Genomic DNA, 20114 nt, shown 5'->3' with positions numbered 1-20114 from the left:
CTTCCCAGTCGAGTAGGAAGGCATCCGCTTCCAGACGGTCCTGCGAGTACATCCGAGAACAATATAGTGGTAGTTTGTGTGTCTCCGGAGAGGCAAACAGATCCACCTGTGGCGTTCCCCAGCGAGCGAAAACCTCGCGTAGAACTGCTGAGTGTAGAGTCCACTCGTGCGGTTGCAGAAGTCGACTCAGTTTGTCCGCCAGGCAATTCCGTTCTCCTTGGATGTAGACCGCCCGGAGGAAGATGTTCCGGGAGGCCGCCCACTCCCAGAGGCGAAGAGCTTCGGAGCAGAGGGGCCATGACCCCGTTCCTCCCTGCTTGTTCACATAATACATTGCCACCTGATTGTCCGTGCGGACGAGGACCACCTGGTCCTGCAATATGTGAACGAAGGCTCGAAGTGCTAGGAAGATGGCCCGCAGCTCTAGCACGTTGATATGACACTGACGGTCTTCTGCCGACCACAGGCCCTGCGTGCGAAGACCGTCGAGATGGGCTCCCCACGCGTACTCCGAGGAGTCCGTGGTCAGGACCTTGCGAAAAGGCGGAGTGCGAAACAATAGCCCCATGGACAGATTTGAAGAGTCTGTCCACCAACGCAGCGATTTCCGCAAGGGCGGAGTTACCGAAATGAGGCGAGACACCGGGTCGCACTCCTGACGCCACTGGGACGCGAGGGTCCACTGAGGGATCCTCAGATGTAGCCTCGCAAACGGCGTGACATGTACCGTCGAGGCCATATGGCCCAGCAGCATCATCATGCGCTTGGCCGACACCCTCGATAGTTGGGAGACCTGGCGGCTCATCCGTACCAAGGTTTCCAACCGCTGGGTCGGCAGGTAGGAGCGTAGGCGCACCGTGTCCAGCACCGCACCTATGAATTGAAGAGACTGCGACGGCCTCAACTGAGACTTTGGAAAGTTTATCTCGAACCCGAGAGTTTGCAGGAAGGCAATCGACTGTCGGGTCGCTGAGATAACCCCCTCCCTGGTCGGGGCTTTGATGAGCCAATCGTCCAGGTAAGGGAACACATGGAGTCCACGTGACCTGAGGGCTGCTGCAACCACCACCATGCACTTCGTGAATACTCGTGGGGACGCGGCCAGGCCGAAGGGCAGTACCCTGTACTGGAGGTGGAGGTCCCCCACCTGGAATCGTAAGAATCTTCGACAGGCGGGGTGCACCGGAACATGGGTGTATGCTTCCTTCAGGTCGAGGGAGCACATCCAGTCCCCTTCCCCCAAGAGGGGGTACAAAACCGGGAGAGATAGCATTCGAAACTTCTCCCGGGCCAGGAATTTGTTGAGCTTCCTGAGGTCCAGTATGGGGCGCAGGTCCCCGGTCTTTTTTGGGACCAAAAAGTAGCGGGAGTAAAACCCCGTACCCCGCTGGTCCTTGGGGACCGGCTCGACCGCCCGAAGCTTCAAGAGGGCTTTGGCTTTGGTTATAAGGGTCGGTAGCTGCGAACGGTTGCAGGGGACTAAACTTGGAGGACTGTCCGGCGGCGAGGACACAAAGTTGAGCGAGTAGCCCTCGGAGACGATCCGGAGCACCCAAGCGTCTGAGGTAATCCCGGTCCATGCCTCCCGGAAGGACCGAAGACGGCCACCGATAGGAAGGGGTTCCTGTGAAAGTCCGCTCAGCCCGTCAAAAGGAAGGTGCGGGCTTAGAAGGGCCCTGCGCCTGGGCTTGGGTTTGTCCCCCTCTGCCTCGCTGAGACGGACGTCTCGGAGGCGGTCTCGAGAAAGCCGGGGTCGACTTCTGAGGGTATCGGCGCGGCGGAGGCCGAAAGGGTTTCTGCGGCGGGGGTCTAGGTTTGGGGCGGACCAGGGATGCTAGAGAGCGCTCCTGTTCCGACAAGCGTTTGGTCGCCGCATCCAATGACTCGTCGAATAACTCGGACCCCACACAAGGCAAGTCTGCCAGGCGTTCCTGCAGGTTTGGGTCCATGTCGAGGGTGCGAAGCCAGGCCAAGCGGCGCATGGCCACCGCGAGGGCCGACACCCTCGAAACCAGCTCAAAGGCGTCGTACACTGCGTGGAATAGGTACAACCGCAATTGAGACAGGTTGGACATAAACTTATCGAATCCTGCTCTTTGGGAGTCCGGTAACGAGTTTCGATATTGAGGAAGGTCCTTCACCATACCACGCAAATAGGAGGAAAAGGTGAAGGCGTAATTTAGAACCCTGGTGGCCATCAGGGAATTTGAATAGAGGCGACGGCCAAACTTGTCCAGGGTCCGCCCCTCCCTGCCTGGTGGAACCGCCGCAGAAACCCGTGAGGGCTGTGATTTTTTAAGAGCAGACTCCACCAGAAGAGACTGGTGTGAGAGCTGCGCCTTATCGAACCCTTTAGGGGGAATCGTCCTATACTTCGATTCCATTTTTGAAGGCACAGACGTGACTGTAAGAGGGTTTGACAGGTTATTCAGCCAGGTTTGCAGAAGGACACTGTTGAGAGGGAGTCTAGGCACCTCCCTAGGAAGAGTGGGGAGGTCCTGTTCCTCCAAAAATTCTTTGGAATACCGAGAGCCTACCATCAGGTCAATCCCCAGGACTTGGGCCATGTCCTGAACGAAGGATGAAAATGAGGACGGCCTAGCCTGGGGAGACGGGGTTCTCGACCGCCCCACCGAGGAGAGGGGGGAGGCCTCATGGGAATAATAAGGATCCCTAACCGATCCCGAATCCCAGGATCCCCTCTCGAGGGCCCTCGAGGGGGAAGGGGAAGTTATCCTCCTCGCAGAGCCCTTGGGTGAGGACCCAGGGGTTCGTGGGACACTCTCCCGTTTCCTCGGCGAGGCGGCCCGGGAAGACTTCCCATGAGGTGAGCGGAGGAGCCTCGGGTTGTCGAGGCGCAACTCCGACACCTGCAGCGCCTCGCCCCCGAACGACGAGGAGCGGTCGCGCCGAGGCGAGCCTCGGGGTCGCTTAGACTTCCTCGATCGACGCCCCGTCCGAGGTCGCGTCGAGGGCGAGGCGTGTCTGGAAGACCCGGAGGAAGAGGAGGAAAGACGGCGCACTCTGCGCGACTTTTCCTTGGGCCTTACACTCCGCTCAGGGGGTTCCCCCGAGGTCGAGGTCCGGGGCGGGGCCGAGACCGAGGCGAACGGGGCCACCGTACCCGAGACCGAGGTCGCCGAGGTCAGGGCTCCCGAGGGAGCCGAGGCCGGGGCCTCCGAGACCGAAGGCGCCCCGGCCGAGGTCGAGGCCGCCGGAACCGCAGCACGCTGCAACACTTCCAGGGCTCCCGACAGCTCCGATGAGATCAGAGCTCGGAGGAGATCCTGGAAGGCCGGAATCCCCACGAAGGTGGGGAGTTCCGAGTCCGGGGCACACTCCCTGGAGAGCGACCTCGGTCTCGAGTATTCCCTCGGGGTGTGCGGAGTCGAGGTCCGATGCGGGGTCGGGGTCGACCCACCCGCCTTGGCCTGACTCGAGGATGGCTTCTTTGCTGAAGGGGATGGAACAGAGGACTTACCCGAAGCTTGCTTCACTGACGACGCCTTCGAGGAAGAGGGCCGAGGCGAGGCCGAGGCCCCCGAGGACGCCAAGGCCGAGGTCAAGGCCGGGGCCGAAGCCGAGGCCGACGTCGAGGCCTTAGGTGCGTCGACGGCGAACAATTCGGCCATTCTTGCCTTACGGCGACGGAGGGCCCTGTTTTGGAAGGTAGCACAGCGATCACACAAGTCTGTCGGATGTTCGGGCCCAAGACAGACAATGCACCACCGGTGAGGGTCGGTGATGGAAAGCAACCTTTCACACCGGCTGCACTTTTTGAATCCCGTAACAGGACGGGACATCCACGAAGAAAAAGAAGAAGGCCGGGAACGAACCGACGTCCCGCGGCCACGGATTCCGGGAGCCCCCGGAGTCCGATGAAAAACGAAAGAGTTTTTTTTTTTTTTTTGAAAAGAACCGAAAGGAAAAACAGCACCGCGAACTAATTCGAAGGGAAAACAAACTAAACGCGGCAGCTAGAAGGCAAAAACACTGGAGCTCAGATCCACAGGGCTTTCTTGCTCCGCGGAAAAATTTGAACTGAGGACCACGAGGTGGGATGCGCCCTCTAGTGGGCGAGAAGGCACGCACATGCGTGGTGCAGTGTGCAAACTTGAAACTTCAATCAAGTTTGCTTGAAAAGCTGTCCGCGCCGGGGCTCCGTAGATGACGTCACCCACATGTGAGAATATCATGCCTGCTTGTCCTGGGATAATAATAATAACAACTTTATTTTTATATACCGCTATACCCAGGGAGTTCTAGGCGGTTCACATCAGTTAATCCAAAGTTACAAACAATGAGGTCTTTGAAGTTAACAGGATAGGAAGGAGCAAGTCCTTGAAGTTAACAAGTTAGGAATGTACAATAAGATGCAAGTCATTGAAGTTAACAAGTTAGGAATGTAAAATAAGAAGGAGTAGGTGGAGATTCCAGATCATTGGTGGGTGGGGTGAGAGAAGTAAAAGAAGGTGTGTTAAGGGTTCTATCCGTGAAATAAGTGTGTTTTGAGTTGTTTTCTGAAGTCGAGGTAGGTGGGGGCATCGAGCATAATTTGAGCTAGCCAAGGGTTAAGTTTGGCCACCTGGAAGGAGAAGGTTTTGTCAAGGAACCTTTTGAAATGACATAATTTTAGGGAGGGGAAGGCAAACAGATGAATCCTGCGGGAGTTCTTATTGCTGTAATTTAAATTGAAGTGAGGGTTGAGGTAACTTGGGGATATACCAAATACTGTTTTGTAGCAGAAGCAAGCAAACTTGAATATGACTCTGGATTTGAACGGTAACCAATGCAATTTATGGTAGAAGGGGGTGACATGTTCCCATTTGTTCAAGCCAAATATAAGGCGGACGGCTGTGTTCTGAATCAATTTTAGTCTCCTGATGGTTTTCTTCATGGATCCTAAGTAAATGATGTTGTAATAGTCCAGGATGTTGAGAATGGAGGATTGTACTATCAAGCGAAATGAGGTGTCGAAGTATTTTTTTATGGTGCGGAGTTTCCAGAGCACCGAGATGCTTTTCCTGTCTGTAAGATCCGTGTGTTTCTCAAAGGATAGATGTTTGTCTAAGGTGACTCCCAGTATTTTTAAGGTTTGTTCTAGGGGGAAATCCGATCCATTCACTTGTATTGTGGTGTCTTTGATTTTGTCCTTGGGGGTAGCTAGGATTATCCCAGGACAAGCAGGCAGCATATTCTTAACACATGGGTGACGTCACCGACGGAGCCCTCGGTACGGACCTTTTTAACTAGAAGTTTCTAGTTGGCCGCACCGCGCGTGCGCGAGTGCCTTCCCGCCCGACGGAGGAGTGCGTGGTCCCCAGTTTCTTCGTTTCCGCGGAGCGAAGAAGACGCGTGTGTTTTTTCAACGGCCGTTGAAACCACTTTTTGCCTTCCCGCTCGCGCTTTTTTTCCTTATTTTTCTTTCTTTACCTTCGGGTTTATTTTACTTTGATTTGCCAAAAAAAAAAAATTTAAAAAAAAAACTTTGCTTTTTTCCCCTTTTTTTTCGTTTTTGCCCCGGCGGGGCCTGTTGCCAGTATACAGGCCTCGGGCTTCGATTTTGCGGAGGCTATCTTCCCCTTCATGCCCCCGCAGGTCGGTTTTAAGAAGTGCCAGCGGTGTGCACGCCCGATCTCCATCACTGACCCACACAATTGGTGCTTGCAGTGTCTGGGTCCGGAGCATCGGGCGGACTCCTGCACCCGCTGTGCCACTCTTCAAAAGAGAACCCTTAAAAACCGAAGAATTCAACAAACTCTTCTCTTCGGCACCGAGTCGGCGATGGACTCCTCAACTTCAACGGCGGTACCTCAAAAATCGGCACCGTCGACCTTGACACCGACCGACCCCACATCGGCGTCGCTGGCGCCAGGTAAGCCGGCTAAGAAGCCTTCCTCTTCCCTCGAGCGCCCTCCAGCTACGGTGGCGACACCATCCCTACCGGCATCGCACCGGTCCCGCAAACGCTCCGCCCCGATCTCGGTGAGTGCCTCGTCATCGGCCTCCTCATCGCCGGGGCGTGGAGCGGCATCCAAGGAACCGAAGAAAAAGAAAGCGGTTCCGATGCCACCCCTAGATGACCGTATCTCGGCCATCTTAAAAGCTCAACTCCAGGAACAGTTACAGCAACAACTTGAACACCTGTTGCCCACTATCCTGGCACCGCTCCTTCCGGTACCAGACCGGCCCGAGCCCCGTACCGAGCCCCCGGTGTCCACCCCTTCGGTACCTGTAAACACCTCCATGCCGATCCTTTCGGCCGAACAACTCCATGTCGATCCGGTGGTTCATTCCCATGCCACATTGGATCCTCCTCGGCACCAGGCGGTACGGCATTCTTCCCGGGACCGGGATCGACGCCGGTCGTCCTCTCCTGGTACCGTTTCGGTGCGCTCTGGAAAGTCTTTGTCCAAGACTCGCCATACCGCGCCCTCCACCCCGGTGTCTCGACATGCACCAGAGGTCAGGGACCCTGACTTATGGGAGGAAACTCCTCTCGGTACCGAGGAGGATCCCTCCTCATCTGATGAGGAACCATCGGCACCTGATGCCACCTCTAAACCAGAGCAGTCCTCATTTTCTAAATTTCTGAGAGAAATGTCTGCTGCCCTGTCCCTTCCCCTAGAATCTGACTCAAAAAAGTCTCAAGCCTTTCTAGAGGCTTTAGACTTTGAGCAACCTCCTAAGGAGTTCCTCAAGCTTCCCGTGCATGACATCCTGCGGGAAACGTTTTACAAAAACTTGGAAAATCCCCTCACGGTACCGGGAGCCCCCCGTAAACTGGACAACCTTTACCGTGTCATCCCTATTCCTGGATTCGACAAATCTCAATTGCCCCATGAGTCCCTTCTGGTTGAATCCACCTTAAAAAAGACTCAGGGCTCCAGTGTCTATGCCTCTACCCCTCCTGGCAGAGAAGGTAAGACCATGGACAAGTTTGGCAAGAGGCTTTACCAGAATGCCATGCTTGCCAACAGGGCAAACAACTATTCCTTCCATTTTTCTTTCTATCTGAAACATTTGGTCCAACAACTGTCTGCCCTCCAGAAGTCCCTACCTGAGCGCAAGGTCCCGCTATTCCAACAACACATCTCTGGCCTTCTCCAATTGCGCAAGTATATGGTCCGCTCGATATACGACTCCTTCGAGCTCACCTCTCGGGCCTCTGCCATGGCCGTAGCCATGCGTCGCTTAGCCTGGCTCAGAGTCTCCGACCTGGACATCAACCACCAGGATCGTCTGGCCAACGCCCCCTGTCTCGGGGATGAACTTTTTGGAGAGTCGCTGGATTCCACCACCCAGAAACTCTCTGCCCATGAGACCAGGTGGGACACCCTGATCAAGCCGAAAAAAGAAGGCTCCGCCTGCCCGACCTTATCGACCTCAATCATCTTATCAGCGGAGGTTCTCAGCCAGGCCACTCAATCCGCCTCCGCAACAATCTCGGCGACCCCGTCAACAGCAGCACCATGCCCAGGCTCGATCTCAGGCCACTCAACCCTCTAAGCCTCCTCAGCCTGCTAAACAATCTCAGCCCTTTTGACTCTTCTCTCCAGGGCATAGCCAGTCATCCACCCTTGCTACCTCTTCCACAGCCTATCGGGGGTCGTCTCACCATTTTCTCCAGCCGTTGGGAAGTCATCACGTCGGACAAGTGGGTCCTCAACATCATCCGCCACGGCTACTCTCTCAACTTCCAGACTCTTCCATCGGACAACCCTCCCGTAGAGTCTGCTTCACACTCATCCCAAACCCCCCTCCTCCTGAGGGAGGTTCAATCCCTCCTCCTTCTCAATGCCATCGAAGAAGTACCTCAAGATCAAAGGGGTCAGGGATTCTACTCCCGCTACTTCCTGGTACCCAAAAAGACGGGAGACCTCCGTCCCATTCTCGATCTCAGGGACCTCAACAAATGTCTGGTCAAGGAAAAGTTCAGAATGCTCTCCCTTGCCACGCTCTACCCTCTTCTTTCTCATCACGACTGGCTATGTTCCCTGGACCTAAAAGAGGCCTACACTCACATCTCCATCAATCAGAGTTTTCGCCGCTACCTGCGGTTCCAGGTACTGCACCACCACTATCAGTACAAGGTGCTACCGTTCGGCCTCGCTTCCTCCCCCAGGGTCTTCACCAAGTGCCTTATAGTGGTAGCGGCCTTCCTCAGGTCTCACAACCTCCAGGTGTTCCCCTACTTGGACGATTGGTTGGTGAAAGCACCTTCATCTCAACTCGTGCTACAAGCTACTCATCACACCATCTCTCTCCTCCACCTCCTGGGGTTCGAGATCAACTACCCCAAGTCGCATCTGCTTCCCACCCAGCGACTTCAATTCATTGGAGCAGTTCTGGACACCACGCTAATGAGGGCCTTTCTCCCCTCCGATCGCCAGCGGACCCTGCTCCATCTCTGCCGTCAGGTGCTCATGCATCCCTCCATTCCTGCCCGACAGATGATGGTCCTCCTGGGTCACATGGCCTCGACGGTGCATGTCCTTCCTCTGGCACGTCTCCACCTTCGTACGCCTCAGTGGACTCTCGCCAACCAAGGGTCACAGACTACGGATCTTCTTTCTCATCCCATCTCTGTGACATCATCTCTTCAGCAATCTCTCCAATGGTGGTTGAACTCCTCAAATCTTTCCAGGGGTCTGCTTTTTCATCTGCCCCCCCACTCTATGATCATCACCACAGATGCGTCCCCCTACGCGTGGGGAGCTCACCTAGGAGATCTACGCACCCAGGGACTTTGGACCCCACAGGAGCGTCGTCATCACATCAATTTCCTGGAACTCAGAGCCATGTTCTACGCCCTCAAGGCTTTCCAACATCTCCTCTGTCCTCAAGTCCTCCTCCTGTGCACAGACAATCAAGTCGCCATGTACTACATAAACAAGCAAGGCGGCACCGGATCTCGCCCCCTTTGTTTGGAGGCTCTGCGCATCTGGACCTGGGCCACGGACCGCAATCTCTTTCTCAGGGCGGTCTATATCCAGGGCGAACAGAACTCTCTGGCCGACAATCTCAGCCGCATCCTTCAACCTCACGAGTGGACGTTGGACCCTCCAACTCTGCTCTCCATCTTTGCTCGATGGGGCACTCCGCAGGTGGACCTCTTTGCAGCACCTCACAATCATCAGCTGCCCCAATTCTGTTCCAGACTCTTCTCTCCTCACCGTCTGGCTCCGGATGCATTCCTGCTCGATTGGAGGGATCGGTTCCTGTATGCCTTCCCTCCACTTCCTCTGATGTTGCGGACCTTGTCCAAACTCCGCAAGGACAACGCCACCATGATTCTTATCGCACCTCGGTGGCCTCGCCAACACTGGTTCTCACTCCTGCTCCAACTCAGCTCCAGGGAACCCATTCTCCTTCCTGTGTTTCCTACTCTACTTACGCAGCAGCATCAGTCTCTACTGCATCCCAATCTGTCTTCGCTCCACCTGACAGCTTGGTTTCTCTCGGGCTGACCTCTCCAGAGAACCTATCTCAGCCGGTCCGCCTCATCTTGGACGCCTCCAGGAAGCCGGCCACCCTCCAATGTTACCATCAGAAATGGACCAGATTCTCCTCGTGGTGTCTCCGGCATCATCAGGAACCCACCTCCTTAGCGGTGGAAACTGTATTGGAATATTTGCTCTCGCTGTCCAATGCTGGCCTCAAAACTACCTCCATCAGAGTCCACCTCAGTGCCATCACTGCGTTTCATGAGCCCATTCTCGGAAAACCCCTCACGGCTCATCCTCTGGTTTCAAGATTTATGCGAGGGCTCTTCAATATCAAACCACCCCTCAAGCCTCCTCCAGTCGTCTGGGACCTGAATGTGGTACTCTCAGCTCTCATGAAACCTCCATTCGAGCCTCTTGCCACAACTTCACTTAGACTCCTTACCTGGAAGGTGCTTTTCCTGATTGCCATCACCTCTGCCAGGAGGGTTAGCGAACTGCATGCACTGGTTGCCGACCCACCGTTCACTGTTTTTCACCATGACAAGGTTGTTCTGCGTACCCACCCTAAATTCCTTCCCAAGGTGGTCTCAGCTTTTCACCTCAACCAGTCCATTGTGCTGCCCGTCTTCTTCCCTAAGCCTCACTCGCATCCTGGGGAACAGGCGTTGCACACGCTGGATTGTAAGCGTGCCCTTGCTTACTATCTTGATCGTACCAGAGCTCACCGAACATCCCCTCAGCTATTTTTGTCTTTCGATCCCAACCGTTTGGGTCGTCCTGTCTCCAAACGGACACTTTCCAATTGGCTTGCTGCCTGTATTGCATTCTGCTATGCTCGGGCCGGTCTCTCACTGGAAGGAACTGTCACGGCCCACAGAGTCCGAGCTATGGCTGCTTCTGTAGCTTTCCTCCGTTCCACGCCCATCGAGGAAATCTGCAAGGCGGCCACTTGGTCCTCAGTTCACACATTCACTACTCACTACTGTCTGGATGCGTTCTCCAGACGGGATGGACACTTCGGCCAATCTGTGTTACAAAATTTATTTTCCTAATGGCCAACCATCCCACCTCCCTCTTTGTTAGCTTGGAGGTCACCCATGTGTTAAGAATATGCTGCCTGCTTGTCCTGGGATAAAGCACAGTTACTTACCGTAACAGGTGTTATCCAGGGACAGCAGGCAGATATTCTTACGTCCCACCCACCTCCCCGGGTTGGCTTCTTAGCTGGCTTATCCTAACTGGGGACCACGCACTCCTCCGTCGGGCGGGAAGGCACTCGCGCACGCGCGGTGCGGCCAACTAGAAACTTCTAGTTAAAAAGGTCCGTACCGAGGGCTCCGTCGGTGACGTCACCCATGTGTTAAGAATATCTGCCTGCTGTCCCTGGATAACACCTGTTACGGTAAGTAACTGTGCTGTACTGCCTCCATAGTAGGTAGATACTTTTGCAAAAATCTGACTTGTGCTCTGGATTTTGTTTTTTGGTATCTGTTTTCTAATAAAAAGCTTTAAACATTAAAAAAATCATTTTTCCTACCTTTGCTGTCTGGTGATTTCATGAGTCTCTAGTTGCACTTCCTTCTTCTGACTGTAAATCCAATATTTCTTTCTTTCTGCCTTTCTTTCCTTCTGCATGCTTCCTCTCCTCCAGACCTCATTCCATTCCCCAACTAACATCTCTCTCTGTCCCTCCATGAGTCCAACTTTTTCTTCCTCTCTCCCTGCCCCCTCCCTTTTCTTTCTTTCTCTCTTTCTCCCTGCCCCCCCTTTCTTTCTTTCTCTATCCCTGCGCCCCCCCCAAAAGCCATCGCCACCAATTTCTCCCTGCTTCCCCAACGCCAGGCCAGGTGCATACAAGCCATCCCCCCGACGTCAATTCTGACGTTGGAGAAGAAGTTCCAGGCCAGCTAGGCAGCAATTGGCTGGCCCGAAACTTCCTCTCCGATGTCAGAATTGACGTCGGGGAGGGTAGGCTGTGGGCCCGACGCTTGTACGCACCAGACCTGGCGTCAGGGAAGCAGGGAGAACAGAACACAAAGGCAACGCAAGTCTATCGCGGAGCCTGGGATGGGCTCCATGATTGACTCGCGTTGCCTTTGCGATCTACTGGTCGATCGTGATCGACCTTTTGGGCACCCCTGCCCTAGATACTCAAGAATAACAAACCCTATCCCACCTGTCCTCTCTTCCTCTCCCACCTTCAGAGGATAGAGAAAGATACAGCGTCACATCGACTCCACATCTGAACCTAAAGAACAGATTCCTGGTTCTGCAGGAAGAGACCACAGACGTAGAGCAGAAAGAGACCACCGACGTAGAGCAGAACCAGGATCAACACACATCCCCATCTCCAGAGACAGCGAATCAACGCCCCCAAAAGAAGCGCAGAGTGATAGTTATCGGGGATTCCATGCTGAGGGGCACCGAGGGACCAATATGCAGACCGGATATGCAGTCGAGGGAGGTCTGCTGTCTACCCGGAGCCAGAATACGAGATATGACCACCTGTCTTGATCGACTTCTCAGGCCCCAGGATCACTTCCCAATGCTGCTCATCCACGTCGGAACGAATGACACTGCAAAGAACAACTTGGAGAATATAGCTAGAGATTTCGGAGCTCTGGGAAGGAGGCTGAAGCAGACGGATGCACAGGTAGTATTCTCTTCAATTCTTCCTGTTAGGGGCAGAGGAAGGGACAGGGACGAACGTATCCTAAAGACGAATGAGTGGCTACAACGATGGTGCCAGGAAATGAACTTCGGATTCCTGAATCACGGTGAGACACTACAGGGACTACAGGGACCAGACGGACTCCACCTGACCAACAGAGGTAAGAACGTCTTCGGACACCGACTAGCCCGCCTACTTCGAAGGGCTTTAAACTAGGTAAGTCGGGGGTGGGTACCCACTTTTACACCAGAGCAGTAAGTAAAAATCCTGAGGTGACGAACCAAAACTCCGCTTCCAAGTCCGAGGTAAGTACCCTTACTACAAAAGATTCGCTAGGAGATACTTTAACTCATCAGGACCTCAGTAAACACCAAGAGTGGAGAGCTATGTATGTAAACGCACACAGCCTAGGAAACAAACTTCTAGAACTAGAAACAGAAATGATTAATGCAGACTTAGACGTGGTGGCTGTGTCCGAAACATGGTTTACAAACTCTCATGGGTGGGATATGACTATACCAGGATACAACCTGCTTCGCAAAGACAGAGAGGGTAAGCTAGGAGGAGGGGTAGCACTTTACGTCAAAGAGCACATCAAGACAACCAGGATCACGGATGTTAAGTATACTGGGGAATCCATCTGGGTGAACCTGGCCAGAGGCGGAGAAAAATGCCTGTACCTCGGTGTGGTATACAGACCTTCTAGACAATCGGAGGACAAAGACGCGGAATTAATTGAAGATATTGAGAATATCACCTTGCGGGGGGATGTTGTTCTATTAGGAGACTTCAATATGCCTGATGTAGACTGGAACACACTCTCAGCGACAACTTGTGACAGCAGGAGGATATTAACGTCTATGAAGGGAGTACAGCTCAAACAAATGGTGCTAGAGCCTACAAGGGCTCAGGCCATCCTGGACCTAGTACTTACGAATGGGGAAAGTGTCTCGGAGGTCTCAGTGGGAGAAACGCTAGCCACCAGCGACCATAACATGGTATGGTTTAACCTTAGGAAAGGCTTCCCTAGATCTCAAACAAGAACAAGGGTACTCAATTTCCGGGGCGTTGACTTCGAACGCATGCGAAATTTCGTTCATCAGACACTACAGGTTCAAGAAGAAACCGATAATGTGGAAGCTATGTGGTCAACCTTGAAATCGACCGTTCAGGAGGCAACTGTCCGATACATTAAATCTGTAAATAAACAACAAAGAAACAAGAGACCCAAATGGTTCACTGATGAGATCTCGTACCGCGTCAAGGAGAAGAAAAGAGCATTTCTCTCATACAAACGCACCGGGGAGAAAGAAGCGAAAATTGAATACAAGACAAAGTCCGCAGCGGTCAAAACAGCAGTCAGGGAGGCCAAACTTAGAATGGAAGAAACTCTAGCAAAGAATATTAAGAAAGGGGACAAATCCTTCTTCAGGTACATTAGCGACAGGAAGAAGAACACAAATGGGATAGTACGCCTTAGAGCGCCAGACGGGAGTTATGTGGAAACAGATTCAGATAAAGCTAAACTGCTGAATGATTACTTCTGCTCTGTCTTTACCTGCGAGGCATCAGGGAACGGGCCTCGGTTGGAAACAAAGCAAAGCATGGAAGATCCATTTCAGAATTTTGAGTTCACAACTGCCGATGTTTACAGAGAACTGTCAAGACTCAAGGTGAACAAGGCCATGGGGCCGGACAATTTACACCCACGAGTGCTCAGAGAGCTATGCGATGTTCTAGCGAAACCGTTAGCCATGCTCTTCAATCTCTCCCTAAGTACGGGGAGAGTCCCCCTGGACTGGAAAACAGCTAACGTCGTTCCTCTGCACAAAAAGGGATGCAGAGCAGAGACTGCGAACTACCGACCAGTGAGTCTCACATCAATTGTGTGTAAACTCATGGAAACTCTACTTAAAGGAAAATTAGATACGATTTTAGATGAGGGAGACCTAAGGGATCCCCGTCAACATGGATTCACTAGGGGTAGGTCATGCCAATCCAATCTTATCAGCTTCTCCGATTGGGTGACGGGAAAACTGGACCTGGGAGAGTCTCTGGACATAGTGTACTTGGATTTCAGCAAGGCGTTTGACAGTGTCCCGCACCGCAGACTATTAAACAAGATGAAGTCGATGGGTCTAGGCGAGAAGCTAACTGCATGGGTCGATGATTGGCTGAGTGGAAGACTTCAGAGGGTGGTGGTCAACGGCACCCTCTCTGAGACATCGGAGGTAACTAGCGGAGTGCCGCAGGGCTCGGTCCTGGGACCATCTCTTTTCAACATATTCATAAGAGACTTGACCCAAGGGCTTCAGGGTAAAGTAACACTGTTCGCCGACGACGCCAAACTGTGTAATATAGTAAGTGAAAACAATCTTAAGGATAGTATGACGCAGGATCTGATCACGCTGGAAAACTGGTCCTCGACATGGCAGCTGGGCTTCAACGCTAAGAAATGTAAGGTCATGCATTTCGGCTGCGGAAATCCATGCAAAACTTACACCTTGAATGGAGAAACACTAGCTAGAACTTCAGAAGAACGGGACTTGGGTGTGATCGTCAGTTCAGACATGAAGGCTGCCAAACAAGTGGAGCAAGCCTCATCCAAGGCAAGGCAAATGTTGGGATGTATCAATAGAGGCTTCGTCAGCCGTCAACCTGAAGTCATGATGCCGCTCTACAGAGCCATGGTGAGACCTCACCTGGAATACTGTGTGCAGTTTTGGAGACCACACTACCAAAAAGACGTGCTTCGAGCTGAGTCAGTCCAACGAATGGCCACTAGAATGGTCTCCGGACTCAGGAGTCTCCCATACGAGGAAAGACTGGACAAACTGCATCTCTATACTCTTGAGGAGCGTAGAGAAAGGGGAGACATGATTGAGACGTTTAAATACATCACAGGTCGTGTCGAGGCGGAAAGCGATATATTCTTCCCCAGGGGACCCTCGGTCACAAGGGGGCACCCGTTCAAACTCAGAGGAGGGAAATTTAATGGTGACACCAGGAAGTATTTCTTTACAGAACGGATGGTAGATCACTGGAACAAACTTCCGGTGCAAGTGGTCAAGGCCACCAGTGTACTCGACTTTAAAAATAAATGGGACATCCACGTGGGGTCCCTAAGGAGGTCGAGCTAAGGAATTGGGTCATTAGCACTCAGACTTGATGGGGTGGGACAAAATAGTGGGCAGACTTGGTGGGCTGTAGCCCTTTTCTGCCGTCATCTTTCTATGTTTCTATGTTCTATGTTTCTATGATACATCATATTTAGCAAAGTCCTAAAGCTGAATTTCTTGCTGTGAAAGACAAAATCAAGATAAAATTCCCACACTAGAAGAAATTGCTTCCATTTTCAGGGTGTGGAGGGTACTCACCTTGCTTCCCATAGAAACAATGTGTGCAGTTTATTCCTCCACTCCCAATACTGGGGAGTTAAAGAAATTTTGAAATATAGACGAATTAAGTCATATGTGAAGTCATGAAGTTTTTTTGATCAATGAAAGATACCCACGCCACAATTCCTTATATGGATGATAGTATTATGATCCTTTGGAGTGGCAATTCTGAAATCTTTTCCTTCATTTTGACTTCATCATATATATCATCTTAGTCTATGGTTTTTTGCTTTTTTGATTAACCTTTTGTGGACCAATATTACATTTAACCTAGTCATCAGAGAAGGGTCTTAATTATCATCATGCCCACTATCCATGAGAACACAATATAGTAACATTGAGCAGATTAGTAATATATAAAAAACGTTCAACCATATTAATCGGCACTCAACGTAGCAACATGAGAATCAACTCGCAGAAACTTACAAGCAAAATTTATAAATAAGGCAAAGTTTTATGAAACTCAATAAACTCTGGCAATAAGGACAAAGAATAACCTTACTGGGTCAGACCAATGGTCTTGTAGCCCGTTCTCACAGTAGCCAATCCAGGTCTCTAGTACTTGCCAAAACCCAAGGAATAGCAACATTACATGCTACTGATCCAGGGCATGTAGTGGCTTCCCCCATGCCTTTCTCAATAATAGACTATGAACTTTTCCTCCAGGAAATTGTCCAAACTTTTCTTAAAACCATCTAAGCTATCCACTCTTACCACAACCTCTGGCAATGTGTTCCAGAGCTTAACTATTCTCAGAGTGAAAAAATATTTCCTCCTATTGGTTTTAAAAGTATTTCCCTGTAACTTCATCTAGTGTCCACTAGTCTTTGCAATTTTTGACAGAGTGAACAATTGATCCACCTGTACCCGTTCTATTCCACTCAGGATTTTGTAGACTTCAATCTTATCTCCCCTCAGCCGTCTCTTTTCCAAGCTGAAGAGCCCTAACCTTTTTAGTCTTTCCTCATACGATAGGAGTTCCATCCCCTTTATCAACTTGGTCGCTCTTCTTTGAACCTTTTCTAGTGCCGCTATATCTTTCTATATCAGTTTAAGCTATGAAAAACTAACTTTAAGGTTAGTACTGGCAGGAAACTTGGAGGCTGCAGTAAATGTTTATAGGAGTTGGAAGGTGAGAAACGAAGGTGGGTTCAGTATATCAGAGAAGGAAGTTTGATTCTGTGCTGGAGGCTTCACAATTGTTTCTTAATCAGGTAAAGAGCAGACACAGGGCCATCCAACAGCATAGATGTATAAGAACATAAGAACATAAGTGTTGCCTCTGCCGGGTCAGACCAGGGGTCCATCGTGCCCGGCAGTCCGCTCCTGCGGCGGCCCCCCAGGTCCATGACCTGAAAGTGTTCCCTACCTAACCTAAAATATCCATACCCTATTCGCTCAATGTACGGTAAACCTCTATCTGTACCCTGTTATCCCCTTTGCTTCCAGGAAGTCATCCAGTCCCTTTTTGAACCCCAGAATTGTACTCTGTCTTATTACCTCTCCGGGAAGCGCGTTCCAGGTGTCCACCACCCTCTGAGTGAAGAAGAACCGCCTTGCATTCGTTATGAATCTGTCTCCTCTCAGTTTTTCTGAATGTATGCAGTCTGAGTTGAGAAAAACTATCTTTAAGGCCAGTACTGGCAAGAAACTTGGAGACTGCAGTAAATGTTTGTAGGAATTGGAAGGTGAGAAATGGATTGAGTTGTCTCAAAAGAAGAGGAAGATCATTCCATACTTTTGTAGCCTGATAAGAAAAAATGCACTCTGACAGGCAGAATCAAAGCGTATCCTAATTACTGAAGGGAGGCACAAATGAACATGCTGGACTGACCTTTCTCAATAACAGACTATGGACTTTGCCTCCAGAAATTGTCCAAACCTTTCTTAAAACCAGGTAACATGATAACTGTAAGGAATTTATAATTATGAATATTTAATCTATTAGTCAAACATGATCAAAATTTGAACAACATACAGACCAGAACAGCAGCTGCATCACAGATTCCATCCTATAGCAGACTCACTTTCATCTGCTGCTCAGTTGTAAGCTGCTTCCGAAAATGCTTCATGCCAGTCACATATCTCAGGATTCGTGTTACTCCATCTCTCAACAATTCAGTCTGATATGCACTGAAAGCATGAGCAAGCCGCGCTTTCTTCCTTCTCTGCTCCAACACATATTCAATCCACATATCAAACACCTACATAAGTAAGAGACAAGAAGGTTCATCTGTATACTAAGTATAGAGAGAGACAAACAGACAGACAGACAAAACTAGCAACATTTTCTACCAAGTCAAATCACATGCAGAGATGCAGACAGGGAGATGATGTGCTCAGGCTCTCTTCATAGTAATCCATATAATGTGTGTCAGTTATGCTTATACACAGATTCAGAATGCTTTTCTGTCTTTGACATCATTTTCACAAGGGTAGGTATCCAGATCAACAATCCAACTTTCCCTAGATTTGAACTACAAAGGCCCAGAATTCCCAGTAGGGAAGCAATGTGAGAGACAAAATCATTCAAACCAAGAAATAGTTTTCAAACATTAGTGCATGCCTGGTTGTTGTAACAATGCTTTCCGTTTTCCCTGTTTATTTAAAATCATTTCTCTGAACTCTAGCACTATATTCACTCTCTAAATTCTACTATTTTTTAGTTTATTATACAAATACAATTCTTGTTTATTTCTAAAGACTCATATCTACCATCCTAAGGCTCTGTTGAGATTTAGGGCTCCGTTTACAATGCCGCGCTAGCAGGTTTAACGCGCGCGACTTTTCATCACGTGCTAACTCTTGCGCTGGCTGAAAAACTACCGCCTGCTCTCTTTTAACTGTAATCCGCTTAGAACCGCAAGGCACAGGCGGAATAGAAATCACAAATGTAATGTAATGTAATGCTCAAGAGGAGACGGTAGCGGCTAGCGCAGCAGGCGGTTTAGCGCGCGTTAAACCGCTAGCACGGCTTTGTAAAAGGAGCCCTTAGTACCTTAAAAATGTGTCCGATATAAAGAGTAAATGGAAAAGGGAATTGAATTCCATTGAAGAGAATATAGATTTTCTTCATATTATTAAACATCCCTCAGGTTTTATATGCTGCAGAATATAGAGAATGCTGGTTCCAAGTTCTACACAGGGCGTACTTTCCATGGCCAGAGCATATAAGAAGGACTATGTCATCTTCTCAATGTCCTAAGTGTGGCCATACGAGAAATGATTTGGAACATATATTGTGAGAATTACCTTATATTGATCCTATTGGAATTCAATAGTTGGCTACCTTACAGCTCTCTTGGGGCAACATGTTAGATGCCACCCTTGGGATATGATATTGGGTTAAGAACATAAGACTAGCAATACCAATGGTCCATCTAACCCAGTATTCTGTTTCCATAGTGACCAATCTAGGTCACAAGTACCTGGAAGAAACCCAAGTAGCAGCAACATTCCACGCTACTATTCTCAGGACAAGCAGTGGCTTCCCCCATGTTTGTCTCAATAGCAGATTATGAACTTTTTCACTAGGAACTTGTCCAAACCTTTTTTTTAAACCCATCTACTTTAACGCTGTTACCACATCCTTTAACAATGAGTTCTAAAGCTTTATTATTCTTCAAGTGAAAATATAATATCATAAATGCATGCGTTTCCTCAATGTTTGGAAGGGTTACATCAAATCTCTCACTTAAATCAAGGATTCCCAGCCCTCCTGGTTCTTCTAGTTAGGAGCATCATGCAATAAAAACACATACATTTACCTCCCCTTATAAAATTAAAGATCATATCTTGCCATCTCTTTAACTTATTCCACCCCACCAGTATAGGCAAGGTCTGGAATAAATATAACAAATGGGGGAGCATATAGAAAAAAGTGGTGACTGGTGATCGATATAGCAGTGGAGATACAGCAAACATGAAATACCAGTGCACACAGTCAAATGCTTTCTTAGCATCAACTGCTAGCAAGATATTCAGGATATGCTGGTGTTGGGTACTCCATATTAAATTAAGGACCTTTTAAACATTATCTTCTGTTTGTCGTCCTGACACAAATCCTTTCTGATCGGGGGAGATTGGTGATGGGAGCAAAAGTGCTAGTCTATTTACTAAAATTTTTTGCAAATATTTTCAAATCCACATTAATTAGAGATATAGGGCGATATGAGCCGCAACAAGTTGAATCCCTGGTTTGCACAGAGTAGTAATTCCTGCAGTATTCATTGCTGATAGAATAGCCTGGTCCCACAGAGTTGAATACCTTCACTAAAAGGCCTCCTAAATGTCCCTTAAACATTTTGTAGAAACTATTGGCGAAGCTACCCAACCCTGGACTTTTGCCAGCTGTTAAGTTCTTTATAACATAGGAAACCTTAGTTAGGGAAACAGGTTCATCCAATTGTTGCTTAGCTATAGACGATATAGAGGGTAATTGAACAGACTGCAAGAAAGACAATCTTGCTCAGTGAAATCTTGCCATCTTTAGCATAAAGTTGACTATAAAATTGCATGACTTTCATAAATTTGATCTGACTTAAGCAAAAGCTCCCTTTATTCCCCCTAATTTTCTTAATGTTATTCTATAATTGT

At 49.9% G+C, this 20114-nt stretch overlaps 1 protein-coding gene across 1 annotated transcript in view; it reads right to left on the bottom strand.

Moving 5' to 3' along the window:
• The window catches only part of SFI1 (SFI1 centrin binding protein), a 172599-nt gene that overhangs the window by 39772 nt on the left and 112713 nt on the right, over positions 1–20114 (bottom strand). The window contains exon 27 of the mRNA XM_033957125.1: positions 17546–17722. Coding sequence (XP_033813016.1) covers positions 17546–17722 — 177 coding nt within the window. The remainder of the gene's footprint in view (positions 1–17545; positions 17723–20114) is intronic.

This window comes from Geotrypetes seraphini, chromosome 8 (genome assembly GCF_902459505.1).
Source record: "Geotrypetes seraphini chromosome 8, aGeoSer1.1, whole genome shotgun sequence".
NCBI classification, from domain to species: Eukaryota; Metazoa; Chordata; class Amphibia; order Gymnophiona; family Dermophiidae; genus Geotrypetes; species Geotrypetes seraphini.
The sequence above is the reverse complement of the archived record's forward strand: the minus strand, read 5'-3'. Positions and strand labels throughout refer to the sequence as shown.